At 41.0% G+C, this 12340-nt stretch overlaps 1 protein-coding gene across 6 annotated transcripts in view; it reads left to right on the forward strand.

The window, feature by feature from the left end:
* Nucleotides 1-835: 835 nt before the first annotated feature.
* Nucleotides 836-12340, forward strand: part of NRP1 (neuropilin 1) — a 149916-nt gene continuing 138411 nt past the window's right edge. For 5 of the 6 annotated variants that reach the window (XM_031652401.1, XM_031652403.1, XM_031652404.1 and 2 more), the window contains exons 1-2: nucleotides 1238-1827; nucleotides 5264-5438. In XM_031652401.1, the coding sequence (XP_031508261.1) occupies nucleotides 1755-1827; nucleotides 5264-5438 (248 nt within the window). In that variant the 5' untranslated portion in view covers nucleotides 1238-1754. Of the gene's footprint in view, nucleotides 946-1237; nucleotides 1828-5263; nucleotides 5439-12340 lie in introns of those variants that run through there. The other variant, XM_031652402.1, reaches the window with a different exon arrangement.

The following is a 12340-nucleotide window of genomic DNA, read 5'->3' on the forward strand; positions in this document are numbered from 1 at the left end:
CCCACAAACTCCCTGGGAGGTGGCCCGTGGGCATTGACCCTTCTCTGGGGACAGATCGGTGACCGCAACCTGTTTGTTCCCTGAAATGTCCTTGCTTTTCCCATCTACACACGCTTCCTGCAACAGTTCTCGGAAAACCCTCGGAGATGGGCCTGGGGGGCATCCAGCGGGCTGGGGGCACGCGCCGCTGTGGGAAGTGGTGGTGGCAGGAGCTCGAGGACCGGCGTGCACGTTGCCTGTGGTTGGGAGCGGGCACTGTGAGGGCGCAGCCAAGAGCACCCCTCCCCCGTCACTCTTTCCCTCCCTCCGGATGCACAGAGAAACGGAGGTCACCCGACCCCTGATTTCCACACCCCTCCCTAGCACCTGGGCTCCCAGACAAGGTTGGGCGGGGTCGGGAGGCGCTTGCCCCCCGGCTTGGAAGGCGCAGCACCTCCCCCCTCCGGTGTTCCCTCTGCCCCAGAGGAACGGGCACCAAATCTCGGGAAACAATGAAGCCTCCGCGGCGCGCAGAGGGCACCCGGGAGCGATCGGCACCCAGCTGCGCGTCCTGATGCGGGCCAGTGAGGCCGCGTGGGGCCGTAACTCGGCCTCGCCCGCCCAGGCGGTCTGACTTCGCTTCACACTGCAGCGACACTGCCACCCCTCTCCCGTCTTCGCGGTGCGGCTTCCACTCCAGCCCGGCTTTCCCCTCCTCGCCCTCCAGTTCTGGGCGGGGGCGTCCAGGGGCGCCCCACTGCTCCCCGCCACAGGTCTCAGGCTGGCGCGATGAGGAGTGGCAGGGGGTGACCCTGCGCTCCTCGCCGCCGCGGGCGCGGGCCCCAGGATTTGAAGTTGTGAGAAGCAGCCGCCACCTCCCGGGCGCTCCGCACTGCGCGGCAGCGGGATCTACGCCTCCAGGAGCTGCCCAGCTCTCCCTCTAGGGGTGCAGAGCGAGCACGCGAGGTGGGCTGGCCAGACCCCGCGGCTGGCACCGACCTCCGCGCCCCTTCCTCCGACGCCCGCACCCACGCGCCCGGGGCGCAGACTCCCAGCGCCTTCCTTACCGCGGAGATCCCTGCAGGATCTCCGGGAAAGACAGACAGACGGACGGGGAGAGCACTCGGAGGGAAAGTTGTTCCTCCCAGTCTCCTGTCAGGCAATTACAGGCGAGCCCCAGCGGGGAGAGGGGCGGGATGAAGCGAGGGAAGGGCTCCGGAGTGGGGGGAGGCCGCAGGAGGGGAGGAGGGGGTGCAGTTGGTGAAACTCCTCTGTCTCCCGCTCATCTTTTCATTGCTCGTTCCTCTCCTTCCCGCAGACACCCGGACCTCCCCTGGGCGCCAGCTCCGCGGCTCCAACGGGTCCAGAAACAAGGCGGATTTTTTTTTTTTTTTTCTTCCTGGAAATTGGCTTTGGTGTGTGTTGCCCTACCTCCCTCCTCCCCTCCCCCCCCCCCCCCCCCCCCCCCTTTTTTTTTTTTTTTTTTTTTGAGACATGGCCCGGGCAGTGGCTCCTGGAAGAGGAACAAGTGTGGGAAAAGGGAGAGGAAGCCGGAGCTAAATGACAGGATGCAGGCGACTTGAGACACAAAAAGAGAAGCGTTCCTCTCGGATCCAGGCATTGCCTTGCTGCTTTCCTTTCTCCAAGACGGGCTGAGGATTGTACAGCTCTAGGCGGAGTTGGGGCTCTTCGGATCGCTTGGATTCCCCTCTTTGCTACATTTCCCCCCAAGTCCTCGTTCTCCCGCGTCTGCCTGCGGACCCGGCAAAGGGAGAATGGAGAAGGGGTTGCCGCTCCTCTGCGCCGCGCTCGCCCTCGCCCTCGCCCCGGCCGGCGCTTTTCGCAACGGTAAGTGACAGGCGGAGGCGCGGGTGACAGCGGCGCCCAGGCTCCCAGCTGCCCGCCCCGGACCGGGGCTCAGGCGGGGCTTCCTGGGATCAGCCGGGAACAACCGACTCCCGGGCAAAGGAAACTTTTATCTGGGAGGAGAGATGAAGAAATGAGATCAGGCGGTTTAGGGCAGGAGGATTTCAGGTCTTTGGGCTCCCTCCTGACGTTGATCGTTGGGCTGCGGGGCTTTTCCTTACCTCTGCCACAAGACAGAGCTGCCTACCTTCCCGGATCAGCACGCCAATTATCTTAATAATGTTTCCTCCCAAAGGCAATTAGAAGAGACTCCCTTTCAAAAATCTGATGGCTGTTGAAAGTTAATGAACACTTTACCAGGAGATCTTACTTCCTGGTTCCTTTGCTGCGCCCCTAAGCCGTTTCCTCTGGTGGGTGATGGCCAGAGATACCGGTTTGTGGGTTGATGAAACTCCCTCCCCCGCCTTTGTACATCTTCCCTAATCTGTCTGGAGTGTGACTGAAAGTTACATAGTATCAGTACAGGAATCTGATATATACAGTGTAAGGCACCAGGATATCTGAAAATCCCTAAGCTAGTTGCAGCTTCCACTCAGCTTTTAAAACCACTCACTGTCAAGTAAATGAAAAACTATACTGGGGTCTAAACAGTACCATGTAACCTAAATAATGTGTTTTAAAATGGGATCTGGTTGTAGGCATGTTTGACTTCACACTGTAAAGTAAGTGCAGGCAAGGGTATGCAATTATCTTTACAGTAAGTCGTCAGCAATTGTTATTAACTAATGATCAAATATTTACTTTTGTCTGGCTTAGATTTCAATCACAGTAATTAGAAGAAAAGAACATCCACTACTTACTGTGGTATATTGTTTTAATAAGAGACCGCGAGTGGAGGGCCTCATACCAACAGGAATTTAAATCACATCTTTATGATGGAAGTTAATCTCTCTAATATGCTTTTTCAAGGTTTTGTGATTTCAGCAATGGATTTCCCTCAGCAGCTACCAAGCAGTATTCTAAAGAGATGCTTAAAGCAAAACACATGCAAAAAAAAATTATGAACATGGAGTTCAACTTATTAGTGAACCCAAGTTGATGGCATTTTTCTATAATCTGGCAGGAAAGCAAGACACAAAAAATTATGAATGTAGAGTTCAATTTATTAATGAACCTGAGCTGGTAGCATCTTTTTATACTCTGGCAGGGAATGAAATAGCATTCTCGTCCAACTGAAAGAGCTCAAATGGTTGGACTAGAAATTATAGTAACCCTGTCCTCCACAACTCTTTGAGAATAAATCCATAGCAGGGGTGTTCACAAGCTCAATGCAAAGAGCTATCAGACTTTAGGTTGTGAACTACACAAATATATATGCAGTACACACACACACATACACACACACACTTCTTAATTTTCTTAGCAGAAATGTGGGGAATGCTGAAAATCTGGCTTTAGTTGGTGAGCTTGACCAGCAAAAGCCATGTTGCTATGCTTGAAGTGACCAGAGCCAGAAAATGCCACTGTAACTCAGCAGAACCTCTTAAAGCCATGTCCACCTCCTCTAAGTAACCAGTGTCTGCTAAATTAATTCATTAACCTTATTTAGGACTAATGGTCCAGAGTCATTAGAAATTGCTCTTTCTTAATCAACTGCTAGAGAGATTTAACAGAGCCAGAGAGTCTAGCAGTCCACATTATCTTATTACACTGTCACTTTCTCAGAAGTCACAGATTAAAGAGCTCTGGTGTGGTACCAAGTCCACCTAAATGTCTTCTGAAGTGACTCTGCTGAGTGACTAGAACCAGGGCTGTTTTATTTCACTCCTGTAACAGATGCCAGACACTACCATGATGTTTGTCCAGAGCTGGAGGAGACTTAATGAGACGAGGTCACTTTCCAAGTTTTCTGCACATTCAGAATAATGCAAGAGTCTCAGTAGAATCACAGAACAGAGTCCAACATGATCATTAGCTGGGATTTTGAACTCCAGTTACAACATCATTTCTTCCTGGCAAACCTTACACTTTTACAAGCCAATGCAAAGGAAACCAATGCAAAGGAATAAGACTACCCCCAGTCTAAGGAACAAAGTCAAGCACCTAGTGATTGAGAAAAACAATATAACTTATATTGTCTTCTTTTTTAATTTATGGGAAATGATTTCTGTGATGCATGTAGCTTTACGCATTTTTGATGTGCACTTCATCTTTCATTTCCATTTGACCTGGTTTTCCTGTAATAAAATTCTGTAGATTTATAAATTCATGCTGAGAGCAAAGAATGCCATTCTCTTTCCACAGAGAATCTATTAGATGCAGTGTTAAATTCTATATATACCATTACTGAAAATTTGTGATTGATAGGCTTATATATTTCACTGCTTTCATACCTGTTTCTCTTGTATAGTTTATGCACCGAATTTTTATTGCTCAAAATTAAGCATCAATAAATGTGGCAGCATTTCAGGCTGAGGTGCTCCAGTATGAAATCCATCATAAAATGTGACAATGAGAATCTATGCTGAACAATAAGGCAGTCCAGAGACTAGTTTATTTGGTTTATTTGGCTTCACTTGAGCATTTTTGAAGTGAAGGCTCAAAACAAGTTAGCTCACCTTTCCCAGAATGTGAGAATGTGGGTTACCAAACATGATACCCACACCTGTGTGGTGGGTTATTTTTCACCCAACATTTAGGTAATTAGAATTAATGCCATGTGGCTATTTACCTTTTTTTTTTTTTTTTCTGCCCCTTTGCTTTGATCTGCTTTTTAAGAATGAACAACTTTACTTGGAGAAGTAAAGCAGAATTATTTCTGCTTCACCAAATATACTTTGTTCTCTGTTGATTTGGATCTCAAGAGCAGAGATAACTCAAAATCACTTAGATTTATGGGTAGATAAAACAACAACAACAAAAGGTTTGGCTTTAAGCCAATCAAAGACAATCCCCACTGATCAATGACACAAACCAGGCTTATCATCAAAAAACAACACAAGGGGTCGAACAGCATCTTTCAGTCACTTTCCACTTAGAACTTGCTACTTAATGTGATTACACTTCTTGGGGGATAATTAAGTCTAGCAGAAGCTCCCAGGGGACCATGTTAACATCAATTGAGGGGATTTAATGTTTTTAATGCTAGAAGACCTTTTCCTTAGGAAGAAACTTCGGGGCTGGGCGAAGAGTCCTCTCAGATCTCAGTTGGCTTTCTGCCTGAGTCAACCTTCCTGAGATCAAAGAGTATTTTTTTTGTGGAGTGTTGCACTCAGGGCCACACGAAGGACTTACGGGGACCTTTTAAAGTTCCCCTTAAAAAGTTAGGGAATGTTCAATAACCGGTAATTTATATATAAAGCTAGATTACCTAAGAGGTTGTCAGGAAAGATCTACTAAAATCTTACTTTTATTGCAGATAAATGTGGCGATACTATAAAAATTGAAAGCCCCGGGTACCTTACATCTCCTGGTTATCCTCATTCTTATCACCCAAGTGAAAAATGTGAATGGCTGATTCAGGCTCCGGACCCATACCAGAGAATTATGATCAACTTCAACCCTCACTTCGATTTGGAGGACAGAGATTGCAAGTAAGTGGGAATGTGTTTGAACAGGGCACCACAGCACCATCTAGTGGTCACGCCTGTCTACGGGGGGGAAGTCAGCGTGTACAATGTAGATTATAAATGGATCCAGGAGGGATTCCAATCTCAGCCAGATTATATGTCAATGGTATAGAAATTGAATTACGTTAAGTGATTTCTGAGTTCCCCAAACCAGGAAGATTATAGTTAAATGTGTAATCTCTCATACTCCTTCCTGTTAGCACTTTTGGTTTGGGAACTCTTTTGTGAAGAAATGTATACACTATGTATCTTTCTTTTTGCTTTCTTTTTTTTTTTTTTTTTTTTCCTGGAGAGGGGAAGAACTAGAAACTCAAAAATCTCACTTGCATTTTTATGAAATACAGTGGATCGCTAATATACATCACATCCACAGATAGTGGGATTGGAGATCTCACTATTTGAGATATATTGAACTGTGGCACATCTTATGATTAAGAACTGCATCTTACTAAGTTTGACATGGGAAAAGCAAATTGTCATTGAATAATGACAATTATTTTTACTAAGTTTGACATGGAAAAAGCAAATTGTCATTGAATAATAATAAGTCCTACATGATAAGCCAGATGAGGGGTTTTGTAAATGGTGGATTACTGATTAAAATACTTTTATGGAAAATGCTAGAAAATAATTGGTAAGACACGATGAATACAATGGGAACTCAAATACACGTCAGTGTTTCATCCATCTGCTTAGTCTTGCTATCTCTTTCTATTGTTAAATTTCTAAACATTACTTATGCCAGATTTTGTTATTATGAAGACATTCTCACTACGAGACAGTCGAAATTATATTTCCTCACTTTATGTGAAAGAACTGGTATGTGGATATTGCTTTCCACAGTATCGAAAGTATGTTTTTACCTTGCACGTAGCAGTCCACTCGAATACATATTTGCTGGTCTCTCTTGACACCCAAAAGACCCCCTGTCTTTGTCTTTTACACGTTATCCCATTCTGACACACTGAAAGTGGTGTAGTCTCCAGAGACTTGAACCTGAATATCCATCTTTTATTAAGTTTGTACATATATAAATAGTTTTATCAAAGAAAACTAATCAATTTAAATCTCAATTCTAAAGTGTTTCTCAGGGACTGAGAGGTTTTTGCAAGTTTTAAAGTGGGTCAGTTTGGTTTAACTGTGTATGATATCTATAGACTACTGCTACCACTGGACCTAAATATTATTTTGCAAGTATATTCATTGTTAAAGACAGTCTATTTGAACACATGTTTCTTTTGGGAAAGAACAGAGTAATATCAAAATCTTCCTACCTGTAGAAAGCGCTCAACAACCTGTTGAGTTGGTGTAGCAAACTAGCTTTTCATGGTCAGACAGATGAGGGCATCTGGTTCATTCAGCATTTTGGTGCCTAGAGAATTAGTATAAATCCATAGGCTGATGATCAGTTTCCAAATAATCAATGTATACTACAGTGCAATAAAACTACACCAATTCCAATTTAATCTTTGCTTTGTGATTCAGAAGTGCTTCAGGGCATTATATTGACTTTTTAATTGTGTATGGAAGTTGCCATTAATAGTGTTACAGTGACTGCTTGGAAACAAAGAGTTCATTGTATTTATTTATTTATTTTGCTAATATTCTTTATGGTGGTTTTTACAGTGTCTATCACCTACACAATCTGGATACTTATTTTCTATTATATTTCATATACGTCATTATTATTATTATTAGTAGTAGTAGTAGTATTTGCTTTTTGACCATGTTTAAACTGCTATAGGAGAACTTCTGGTAAAACTTACTCAAGTAATAACATTATTCCAAAAAATAAAGTGCTGTTAGAATTCAATAAACTGACGTTTACTAATTTCTAATCTGGAAATCATGACCATCAATACATGTAACATAATACTTAAAGAATTCAGAATAATCACTAGTTATTGGCAGTGGTGTAGTGGTAAATGTTTAACAGCTGGCTCTTTGGAGAAGACAAGTCAAGTCCTGATCTGTATGTAGCACATGCCAATTTCTGTGGTGTGAATACTCTCATCATAGCCAATTTCAAACTACCCATGTGATGTCACTGCCCAGACTAGCAAAGAAATGTGCACAGTTGGTTCTTATGAGCTGGTGGGCGCCAGATCCAGCACACAACAGTAGTAGAAATTTAAGAAGGGAAGCCAGTTGAATCACTTAATATATGTAAAGGGCTTACAATTCTATTTGCACACACATTTCTTCTGGGAAAGGACAGAGTAATATCAAAATCTTCCTACCTGTAGAAAGCACTCAACAACCTGTTGAGTTGGTGTGGTAAACTAGCTTTTCATGGTCAGGGAAATGAGGTCATCTGGTTCATTCAACATTTTGGTGCCTAGAGAATTAGCATAAATCCATAGGCTGATGATCAGTTTCCAAATAATCAGCATATACTAATTATTACAACAGCATCTCACACTATTACGATAGTGTCTAGCTGACAGTGGTGTCTAGCTCACAGTTAACCTTAAATAATGTTTTGTCATATCATGGTGTCAGGTGGGGTATGAAGGGATTAAAGGAGCACCTTTTTGGTTAGTTTTCTTCTTAAAAAGTACAATAAAGGATTATTGTAATTCACAGAAAATGACAATTTTAGTGATATCAGCAAAGTATTTGAGAAACTGACATGACTGAGAAGATGTTACATAACAATCTTATGATGGTGACTTTGCTTTTTTAATGCTATAGAGTAAGGTGATTTCTTAATTGTCCCAACTGAGGCTTTGCTCTCTGTGAAGGTGCCATCTCCTGACCAAAGTTGAAAGGCTGATATGTTTAGCCTGATGAAGTCACTGGAGATTAGATCCATGGAAAATATCTTCGCGCTGTGTTTTGAAGTGTTGCAATGTGATCTTTTTATCAATGAGAAACTCCAGAAAGATACAGGAAGACCAGCATAAGGCATTCCTTTCACTATCTTTCTAAGCTGATTCATATGAATGACTCGTGCTCAGTGTTGAAGGGTGCATTTGAGATTCTACAAATGTGGCAAAATTCTTACCTTCTTTTGTGAAGGCTTTGAGACGAATCCACAGTTCTAAATTTTACAGGGGATTGGAATACTCCAAGAAAAAAAAAAAAAACAAAAAACACAGGAACACCAGAAATTCTTTGAAGAACAAATTCATAGACTTCAAAGTTTAGATTAGATTCCTAAACACATAGTTTTGTTATTAGGGTTTTTTTTTTTTTTTGTACTTTATATCAGGTTATTTACAAAAGTGGATTTGAAGTGGCACAAAACTAGGCACAGTTAAAACCACATTCAGAAAGCTGGTGAGCTTTTAGTTATCACTCCTTTTAAGAACAAACTATTCATCTTATTTAAGATATTTAATACTTTTCCTTGTTTCAGCTACATTATATGTCTGTTGGCAGTAAAAAATATTTGCTATACTGATGTCATAGGGTTACTAGTAGGATCAAGTAGTAGATAGGAAAGCCCTTTTAAAAGGTAAAAGTGACCCTCAAAATAAGTTATCATTATTATGATATCTTTAACAAGTTGGTGATTGTTAGAACATTTGGAAATATGAAACTAAATGTACATCAAACTAAATCTGTTGATCCAGTAATGAGATGATTTGCACATGATACACCCTGCATTTTCTGTTGAAATGGTCAGTACTTGTACAGTCAACTTTCACCCTGAGAAAGCTTAAGAAATCGATGTCTTAGCACATTTGCTTATTGTGAAACACCTTTGAAACCCACATAAACAGTTTTCTTTTGCAGAGTATAGGGATGGTTAAGTCATTAGACCAGCCACCTAGTTCTGGCAGAAAAAAAAAATTTTATTCAGATTTTTATTGTTTTATGTATAATTAGGTAAAAAACATCATTTCATAATCTTAACAATACAGTATACAGTCACAACTTCTCATGTGAATAGCACCAAGACTGACTCAGTTCATAAGAAATTCTGGACCATACTTTGCAAAATGGTTGTTAAGTTTTTGCAGTGGCTATCAAAGGTGGATATTTCATTAGGAAAATTAAATGTGTAAGTTGTGCCCCAGTTAGTTTTAAAATGTAACATTCTGTGTCTATGCCACCACTGAATGAGGTTTCATTTCAAATAAGCATCAGAACCATAATACTATAACCCCTTAATTCTTTCACTGAACAAGAATTGGTGTAAATCAGTCAGTCAACAGAGCAGTGGAGCGTCTGTCTGCAGGGCTAACACAGGCCTGGGATTTCTAGCTAGCTATATGCATGATTTTATTATTCAGTTGAGAGGATTCTAGAGAATGCTCACTGAAGCAGGTGTTAGGGGAGAGGAAGGAATGTTGATTTCTTTTTTGCTAGCAAAATCCTGCACACTTGTGAAGTGTCAAAACATAATTAAAAGTAGAAAAGCAACAAAGAAGTGACCAGTGGAGAGTTCTCGGAAAGACATGTTCATTGCACATTGAAAATGGCTTTCAGTATTTACATTGAACTAGTTAGATCTTACTCCACTAAAGTTTTCTTCAGTGGTAAGGCAGACATCTTGAATCTCATAAAAGTTTATATCTGTATAATAAACAAGAATGTCATTGATACGGTAGTTAGAATTTATGAAACTTCTCCAGTTTCCCAGCAATGCACACAATCAGCATGATAATTTATAATGGTTTGTGACAAATACTGCTGAGCAAAGAGGTGTGTGGTTACATTCAGATCAGATGTCACCATCCAGGGAGCAATAAACATTTCACAGACATTGGGTTAAAAACATTAAGGAAATGAATGCAAAGCTCTAACAAAAGTCTAAAAAGGTGGTAGCGTTGGGGGAATCAAACCCAGTAGTGCTTTTCCTACTGACAAGAAGAAAATCTTACTTACCGACGTCAGTGTCTGATTTGAAGTGCTGTTTCATATCATGGCATAGTTGCTTTTTTCATCTATGATTTAGATTCGTAATCTCTCCTATGTGTAACCAATAATAGGCATATTTTTCCTAACTCAATGCATTCAAAGGATGATTGCATTCTTGTAACTTCATAAGAAGTTTAACCATAGTGAAATTATAAGCAAATAGAGATGATATTCTTTTCAGAATTTTGTTGGAATAACTCACACATTGTTTCTTTAATGCTACTTGTTAAATTACCTACATTATTACAAACTTTGAAACAGTGCTAATATCTTTTATTTTCAGAGGATATAAACTTATGGAATGAAAAATAATCTGCCCCTTGGTTTCTCAAATCTGATTATTCCTGCACATTTACATTTATTCCTGCACATTTGCACTTATTGGCACTTTTTGGAATATAAATTCCATTTTCTGTTTTCCTGAGTAATATTTTCTGTTTTAATCTTTCCTTATTATTATTAGCATGGATTTTTTAGGATTAATTTGGATTTTTTAAAAATGTTACATTAAAGTACTATTTATCTCAATCACTGAGTTTTTGGCTTTTTGTATCCAAGGGAAGTGCCTCACTCTAGTCCCGTATTTCAGAGCATCACTTACACTAAAACAAAATCCTTGTTTTATGGGAAACTGAATTTTTTAAGCCAAAATACATCTCTATTTTCCATATGAAATAGAGAAGAATATATACCTTTAGTAAAGTATAATATATATTCAGAAAAATACACAACACAAGTATAAGAGCTGATAAAATTTTGTAAGGTGGATACATCCACAAAATCAATCTAGAGGCCAACATTTCCAGCTTCCTAAAAGCCCTCTGATGTCACTTTTAGTCACCAACTTTTGCCCTCAAGGGCAATTGATGTCCTAACTTATGCAACTTCATTTTTATACATTTCAAAATCAGCTAAAACTAAACTAGAGTCTTAGAAGTTTTTACGTACCGGCCAGGCACGGTGGCTCACTCCCAAATTTTGGGAGGCAGAGGTAGGTGCATTACTTGAGGTCAGGAGTTCAATTGAAAACAGCCTGGCCAACATGGTGAAACCCCGTCTCTACTAAAAATACAAAATTAGCTGGGCATGGTGGTGCATGCCCGTAGTCCCAGCTACTCGGGAGGCTAAGGCAAGAGAATCACTTGAACTTGGGAAGCAGAGGTTGCAGTGAGCTGAGATCTGTGCCATTGCACTCCAGCCTGGGCAACAGGAGCAAAATTCTGTCTCAAAATAAGAAGCCTGTGGGTACTACCCTTGAATACGGACAGTGAAAGTCTTTGGAGTGGATATAGAAAAAAATAGGCACTATTTCTAATCAAAAAGCAGAAGCCTACTGATGCATTTTCTAATTATTTTCAGTGGCTACTGAAGGAAATATCTCGTCTTTATTTCAAAGTTTTCAATCTGGAGCCTGCTTTTTATGCAGGTTTTATATGCAAGCAAATTCAGAAATATTCTCCTTTGCCTTATTTTTCTTCATCTTTTTATTTCTGGTTTTGATCTCTAGTGACTTCTCAATATGAGAGGCACCGCCACCAAGCTCAAGTCAATTCAAAAACTATTGGTGAAAGAATGAACCCTCCTCAGAACAACTGCAGGCCAAAGTTGTTACTACTACTTGCAGCATCCTTGGTTATTACTCAGGCAGATAATTATCTACTTTCTTCCTTTTGATTTTTTTCCCCATTAGCACTGAATTTAATTTGAACAGAGCCTCCAGTGTTTAATAAAATTAATTTACTTTATTATTCTTTACTATAAGCAATCACATTTGATCATAATGAATTTTGAGTATTACGAGGTTGTTTTGTGTTAGGCATTTCTGTAATTTAAAGGAAGCAACTTTTGCGAGTTAAAGGAGAAGGCTGGTTGAAATCTTATCAAACTGAATCAACATGTGCATGGCATTTCCAACGAGATTTCACTTTAGGGAGCAGGCACTTAACTGATCCAAGTGAGACATATGCCTTCAGCCGGCATGCACGTTCTCAGCTCCT

This window comes from Papio anubis, chromosome 11 (genome assembly GCF_008728515.1).
Source record: "Papio anubis isolate 15944 chromosome 11, Panubis1.0, whole genome shotgun sequence".
Lineage (NCBI taxonomy): Eukaryota > Metazoa > Chordata > Mammalia > Primates > Cercopithecidae > Papio > Papio anubis.